We start from the raw sequence: 7,367 nt of genomic DNA, 5'->3' as shown, positions 1-7,367 counted from the left end.
AGCGGTTATCATAATGATTCGCACCTTCCTTAATTATACTAATATAACCCCTTTAGATAGGCAATCTCAAGAAGAATAAAGGGGATACTCTTTGGCTTCTTCTTGAGGAAATTACAACACCCTCTCTCCATCCCCCTCTATTTCCCTGGCCTCTCTCTATTCCAACTCTCCGGGTGTGCTTACCAAAACACAAGTTAGAATTCAACACATTTATTCATAATATGAATCCCTATTTATAAAAATGGGTCATCGTTTAATTACATATTATACCCCTAAAGTACAGAGGTACGACGGGAGTATTTTAATCCATACATAAAGCATGGGGGCCATGAGCATAGTCAGACGGTTGCTAGGTCGAGGGGCTATTAAGTGGATGGTTATTAGGCCGGACGAATGTCCGCCCAGGCGGTTATTTGCAGGGGAGTCACACCTTCCGCCCTGGGACTGCGAGATCCATCTTTACTCTCTCGTCCTATCTGAGTTGAAAGGTGACTAATTCTCTGATGGATTTTCCAGGGGTAGTATGCCTTTTATCCTCCCGAGGCCCGCTATCTATCCGATACATGTGGGTGGACGGCTAATAGTGTAGTTCCGGGTCATCTTTGGTAGGCCCCGTTGGGCCACATCACTCCTCCCACTCTCAGCGAGATGTCTTTGTGATTTGTGTTAATACATTTTCAATGTACAAAGACATTGAAAAGAACTGAAAGAATTCACCCAATTTTGTGTTATATTCTCTTCCGACATCCAATTTTTAAAATCGCTCACATTCTAATATTGCTTTTATCACAATATGATAAATGAGATCATAAAATTAGTCAATTACTTCTGTCAATTACAACCACGCAATAATCTGAACCGTAAGAAAAGGATTAGATGATTAAGATCAATTGCGCATCGTAATCGAAGAGAATACACATCTAAAGTCGTTTGTCTGAGGGGCTTCTTAACCATTCAAAATCTCTCTTCATTTTTCTACTACTCCTCTTTACACTCCTTCTCTATCTCGTAATCATGGCTTTGAATACCATTCAATTATTATTGCGCAACAAGTAATATCAATCATCGAATCAACTCTACATGCGTCATTTTTTTCTCAAACCAAAAGTGGTTTTAAGAGAATGATGAAGGAACTTATTAATGTTAAATATAGTTTTGTATTTCTATTGTTTTACCAATTAAGGGTAGTTTAGTCTTTTCCATATTGTACATATATATACTCTTGTAATGAGGTAATGGGATAGATTTGAAACCCTAGCCACTTTTTGTCTCCCTTGTTTTCTCATCTCCTTCCCTTTGCAATTGTTAACATGGTATCAAAGCAGTTCTGATCATCGATAGGATTGTCCTTCGGTACGCAGAACTCCTGTTCAAGGCGTACGAAGCCCTTGCCTTCTGGCATACGAAGACCTTGTCTCGCGACTCCTCCCTATTTGTGCGACTCACCCGATCATCGCGACTCCCGTTCGCAACTCCTGTTCGCGAATCCCGTTCGCGACTCCTGTTCGCGACTCCCGTTCGCGACTCCTGTTTGCGACTCCCGTTCGCGACTCCCGTTCGCAACTCCTGTTCGCAACTCCCGTTCGCAACTCCCGTTCGCGACTTCCGCTCTCTGTTCGCGACTTCTGCTCTCTGTTCGCAACTCCCGTTCGCGAACTTCTCCCTGCCATCTGTGCCACTCAAGTTCGCGACTCCTCCCTCTCTGTTCGCGATTTTCACTGATCTTGTTCATTTGTCGCGCTTGTGAGGCGCATGATTTATTCAAGATTATAGGCAGAGGTTCACTTTCATGTAGTTGCAGTTCTTCGAGCGATCTATCGTTATTGGTATTGATCTTCCTCTTCTTTGTTTATTTTTCTTTCCAATTAAATGAACAAAATTACTCCTATTGAAGTTATGTTTTGAAGAATTTTTTGAAAGGAAAAAGAATGTGGAGTTATGTTTCTGGAACATCTGTGAAGCCTATCAATGGAAAGGATGAAAAATATGAAGAAATGTTGGAAGTATGAGAAGCAAATAATTCAAAAATAATCACTTGGATCAATAACTCGGTTTCACAATCAATAGGTGTTCAATTATCAAAATATGAAATTGCCAAAGAAGTTTGGAATCATTTGGAAAGATTATATGTGCAGCCAAATTTTGCAAAGCAGTATCAATTATAGAAAGACATTCGTGCTCTTCAACAAAACAACATGAGCATTCAAGAATTTTATTCTGTTATGACTAATCTTTGGGATCAGTTATCTCTTACTGAATTTGCAAAATTACGAGCTTTTAAATCATACACTGATCGTAGAGAAGAACAACGTTTGGTTCAGTTTTTTATGGCTCTTCGAAATGATTTTGAAGGGCTTCGTGGAACAATTTTACACCGCAATCCTCTTCCAAAATTTGACTCTGTGGTTATTAATGAGTTATTAGAAGAGATTTGTCTCAAGTCTCAATCTGAGAAAGGGAATGTTGAGAAAGGGATTCTCCTAATCCATCATCCATCTGTTTTTGCTGCTACTCATAATAAAAGTAAATCTCATGGAAAGATTGGTTTTGATGAATGTAGCTTCTGCAAGCAAAAGGGTCATTGAAAAGCTCAATGCCGAAAGTTGTTGAACAAATCTCAGCAAACACAACAATTGAATCCGCTATACCCACGCAACTTCAAGACTTCAACATCAAATGTTGCAGCTGTCGTTCCTCCGACAGACTCTCCTGGTGTTGGACATGCATATTTTTCAAGTCCCGCAGTAGTTGTGCTTGTTGAACAGTTTCAAAAGTTTCTTGCCACACAACCACATGTCATGTCTGCCTCCTCAAATATAGGTTTGCCTTCTTCTAACTCATCAGGTATATCATCTTCCATTTGGATTCTTGACTCTTGGAGCCTCTCATCATATGTCATCTGACTTTACATCATTTGTATCCTTACATCTTGCATCATCTGTATCTGTCATGACTGCTGATGGCACTCATATGTCATTAGCAGACATTATATATGTATGCACACCACATTTATCCCTTTCAAATGTTTACTATATCCCCAGTCTTACTTTGAACCTTGTTTTTGTTGGTTAATTATGTGATTCTGGTTTCACAGTTTTACTTTCTTCTACTTCTTGTTATGTGCAGGATCCGCAATCCAAGAGGCTGATTGGGACAGGCCGTAGACAAGGTGAACTTTATATTATGGATGAGCTGAGAGTTCCAGATATTGCAGCTTTCAGTGTTGACCTATCATCTTTTCGTTTGAGTTCATCTTCTTCTAAATTTTATTTATGGCACTCTCGCATTGGACATGTTTCCTCTTATCGTCTAAAATACCTAGTTTCTACAGGCGCTTTGGGCGAGTTAAAAACTAGTGATATTTCTGACTGTTGTGGTTGTAAACTTGCTAAATTTTCTGCTTTACCCTTTCCTAAAAGTGTTTCACTTTCTGTTGCACCTTTTGACTTGGTTCATTCAGATGTATGGGGTCCATCACCTGTTGTTACAAAAGGTGGATCTAGATATTATGTCTCGTTCATTGATGACTATACCCGATATTGTTGGCTTTATCTTATGAAAAATCGGTCTGAATTTTTTAGTGTTTATAATATGTTTCGTGCATTTGTCAAAACTCAACATAATGATGTTATTAAATGCTTTCGATGTGACCTGGGAGGTGAATATACCTCTACTAAATTCTCTGAATTACTTGCATGTGATGGTACTTTCCTTCAAACTTCTTGTACTGACACTCCTGAACAAAATGGAGTTGCTGAAAGGAAACATCGTCACATTGTTGAAACAGCCCGTTCCCTTCTTTTGTATGGCTCCGTTCCAAGGGAATTTTAAGGGGAAGCTATTCTTACTGGAGTTTATATTATTAACAGAATTCCACCTTCTGTTACTTCAGGTTTGTCTCCCTTTAAAAAATTATATAGTCATGCTCCTGATTATTCTGCTTTAAGAGTTTTTGGTTCTACTTGTTTTGTTCTTCTTCCTCATGTACGACGTAATAAATTGTCTTTGCGCTCGACAATCTGTGTATTTCTTTGTTATGGTGACGGTCAAAAAGGGTATCGTTGTTATGATCCTGTCACTCAAAAACTTTTTGTCTCACAACATGTTGTATTTCTTGAGCATATATCATAGCAAGTAGGAGCTAGCCATGAAGGAGGAGATGAATTATCTGCTTGAAAATCAGACTTGGGAGTTAGTAGATCTTCCAACTGGGAAGAAGACATTACACAACAAGTGGGTGTACCGGGTGAAGACTGAGCATGATGATAGTAAGAGGTACAAGGCTAGACTTGTTGTAAAGGGTTTTCAGCAGAATCACGATATTGATTATTCCGAGATTTTCCTTCTGTTGTGAAGCTTACAACCATTAGAATGGTACTGTCTATAGTGACTTTTGAAGATCTCTTCCTTGAGCAGTTAGATGTGAAAACAACTTTTCTTCATGGGGATCTTGAAGAAGACATTTACATGCACCAACCTGAAGAGTTCGTGGTACAAGGAAAAGAAGAGTCAGTTTGCAGATTGAAGAAGAGCTTGTAGGGTGATACTTGGGACCTTATCTCTCTTCCTCCAGGAAAACATGCAATTGGTTCTCGTTGGGTGTATAAAATCAAAACTAAGTCTAATGGGTTTGTTGAGCGATATAAAGCTCGTTTGGTTGCTAAGGGACTTTCTCAACAATATGGTCTAGATTATGAAGAAACATTTTCTCCTGTTGCCAAAATGACTACTATTCGTGTTGCAGTCACCTCTATTCTTTGCAATGAAGGATTTGGGAGCGGCAAAGCAAATGTTTGGTATGAGAATTGTCAGAGATAGAGTCAAAGATATTTTGAGACTCTCTCAGGTTGAGTATGTAAAAAGGGTACTTAGCAGGTTTTATATGGATAAGGCCAAACTAGTTTACATGGTGCCTCCACCAGGTGTCTCTCATAATCATGGTGAAGTTTGTAAATTAAAGAAAGCCCTCTACGGACTTAAACAAGCTCCTAGAGCTTGGTTTGAAAAGTTCTCCATTGTGATTACATCACTTGGTTTTCATTCTAGCTCATATGATACTGCTTTGTTTCTCAAAAATACCTCACATGGTCGTATCATACTTTCTCTATATGTTGATGACATGATCATCACAAGCGATGATGATAATGAGATTGCAGAGTTAAATTACAATTAGCTCAACAGTTTGAGATGAAAGATTTGGGTACTCTTCGATATTTTTTGGGAATTGAAGTGGTTCATTTTTCTAGAGGTTATCTTCTTTCCCAATCTAAGTACACCGGCACCATCCTTGAACAAGCTCATCTATCTGATACTCGGACAACTGCTACTCTTGAGCTTAATGCTCATTATAACTCTTCTGATGGTGTTCCTTTGTCCGATCCCACTTTGTATCGTACACTTGTTGGCAGCTTGGTATATCTTACCATCACTAGACCTAATATTTCTTATGTAGTACATGTTGTGAGTCAATTTGTTGCTTCTCCTACTACAGTTCATTGGGCAGCAGTTCTTCGCATTCTTCGATATCTTCGGGGCACTCAATTTCAGAGCCTTCTCTTTCCTACATCTTCCTCATTGGAATTACGTGCCTACTCTGATGCTGATTGGGGTGGTGATTCCACCAATCGTAAGTCTACCACAGGATTTTGTATTTTTCTAGGAGATTCTCTCATTTCTTGGAAGAGTAAGAAGCAAGCAGTTGTCTCTCGCTCTTCTACCGAAGCTGAGTATCGTGTCATGACATCCACCACTGCAGAAATTGTTTGATTGCGTTGGTTACTTGCTGATATGGCTTATAAACGTTTGTTTTGGGTTTCTTATAGCCCAACTCCTATGTACTGTGATAACAAGAGTGCTATACAAATTGCCCGCAACTCAGTGTTCAACTCAGTGTTTCATGACCAAATCAAATATATTGAGATTGATTGTCATTTCACTCGTCATCATTTTCAGCATGGCACCATCACCTTACCCTATATTTCTTCCTCCATGCAACTTACTGACGTGTTTACGAAATCACATTCCACTCAACGTTTTTGTTTTTTGATTAGCAAACTCTCGATGATTCTCCTTGATGCATCGTGAGTTTGAGGGGGGATGTTAGATATAATTTTGTATTTCTATTATTTTACCAATTAAGGGTAGTTTAGTTTTTTCCATATTGTACATATATATACTCTTGTAATGAGGTAATGGGGTAGATTTGAAACCCTAGCCACTTTTTGTCTCCCTTGTTTTCTCATCTCCTTCCCTTTGCAATTGTTAACCATTAAAACCATTTCAAATAAAAGGGATCCACGCTTACAAATCGAAATAAACTTTATATGAATTAACTTTTAAAAAATATTTGTCCAGATCAACTCAATTTGTATCAGGACATCCCGACCCAAAGTTTTTCCATCAATCCCAAGAGACATAATCCATAATCCTACTCCCCTCACAAAAATCATTTAGGGAGTTGCAATTTGATCATTCTTCTGATCAAGTAACATAACTCGGAGAAAAGAAGGAAACTCAATGGAAGTCGCACTTCTCATACGTTGATAAACCGGAGGATGAAATCTCAATTACGGGTTGTGGAAGATATCAACAAAACCGGACCCGTATTTTATCACCCGAACCCAACCTCAGACGAAAAGATTCAAAACCCTCTGCTCACGATCAATACAATTATCCTCATCGCCGGTAGTACTGGAGTTCATCGACGGCGTACCTGGCATCTCCTTCTCTTCCGTCACAGGTAACCTAAGATAAAGTTCCAGATCACACTTAACATGAGATAGAAGATTTCCAATCAAAGGGGACTTCGGCCACATCCCATAGACTTCCTCATCGTCAGCAGCTCTGACCTCAGGGAGCTCCGATATCGGTCGGATCGTCCCGCCGCGCAAAACTGTTTCCACCGCTTCAAGACATAGATTCCATTTCCGCGTCCATATCAGCCCTACTGCTCCGCTTACGGGATTGATACTTCTCCCACAGGATTCGAATAGCAGAGATTGGAAGAGAGCTGAACGATCAAGAAAACAAAAACGATTTAAGTATGTTTTCAAGAGAAGATTGGGGTTCTAAGATTCCTACCAGGGCGATTTTCCTCGGGAACGGAGGAGAGGAAAGCCATAAGGCCTGCGCGGCCAAAGAACTTAGCGACAAAGACGGTGGCGTGGCCCTGTGCTTCGGGACTCTCGATCCACTGAAGGCATGACCGGAGGATGCAGGACTCACTGCATCCCTTGCGAAGAACTCGGCAGCCATTGCAGCTCATCGCTGATCGATCATCTATACATGATGAAGATAGTGAGAATTTTTTTTATCCGCAGTTTCACTCGTTTTAAGCAAGGAGGGAAAAGGTCGGAGGAAGAAGATAC

The 7,367-nt window shown here is 39.8% G+C and overlaps 2 protein-coding genes across 2 annotated transcripts; one reads left to right on the top strand and one right to left on the bottom strand.

Annotated features, from left to right (window-relative positions):
- The first annotated feature begins 5,187 nt into the window (after positions 1 to 5,187).
- On the top strand, positions 5,188 to 5,766 carry LOC110033819 (uncharacterized mitochondrial protein AtMg00810-like). The gene has a single exon (XM_020737934.1). It carries the CDS (start codon positions 5,188 to 5,190, stop codon positions 5,764 to 5,766), a length of 579 nt encoding a protein of 192 aa, XP_020593593.1.
- A 464-nt stretch (positions 5,767 to 6,230) lies between these two features.
- On the bottom strand, positions 6,231 to 7,367 carry LOC110033830 (LOB domain-containing protein 39-like). Its single transcript, XM_020737945.1, has 2 exons — positions 7,081 to 7,367; positions 6,231 to 7,009 (listed from the first exon to the last, which is right to left on the bottom strand). Exons 1-2 carry the CDS (start codon positions 7,262 to 7,264, stop codon positions 6,627 to 6,629), a joined length of 567 nt encoding a protein of 188 aa, XP_020593604.1. The 5' UTR covers positions 7,265 to 7,367; the 3' UTR covers positions 6,231 to 6,626.

The sequence above is a fragment of the Phalaenopsis equestris genome, unplaced genomic scaffold (assembly GCF_001263595.1).
Source record: "Phalaenopsis equestris unplaced genomic scaffold, ASM126359v1 Scaffold001303, whole genome shotgun sequence".
Lineage (NCBI taxonomy): Eukaryota > Viridiplantae > Streptophyta > Magnoliopsida > Asparagales > Orchidaceae > Phalaenopsis > Phalaenopsis equestris.
This window is presented reverse-complemented; position numbering and strand designations above follow the sequence as displayed.

Excerpts from the sequence above, each read along its gene's own strand:
- LOC110033819 (XM_020737934.1), top strand. The coding sequence starts at position 5,188 with ATGAAAGATTTGGGTACTCTTCGATATTTTTTGGGAATTGAAGTGGTT.
- LOC110033830 (XM_020737945.1), bottom strand. The coding sequence starts at position 7,264 with ATGAGCTGCAATGGCTGCCGAGTTCTTCGCAAGGGATGCAGTGAGTCC. Across the intron at positions 7,010-7,080 it reads TCCCGAGGAAAATCGCCCTG|CTCTCTTCCAATCTCTGCTA; the intron begins GTAGGAATCTTA and ends TTGATCGTTCAG.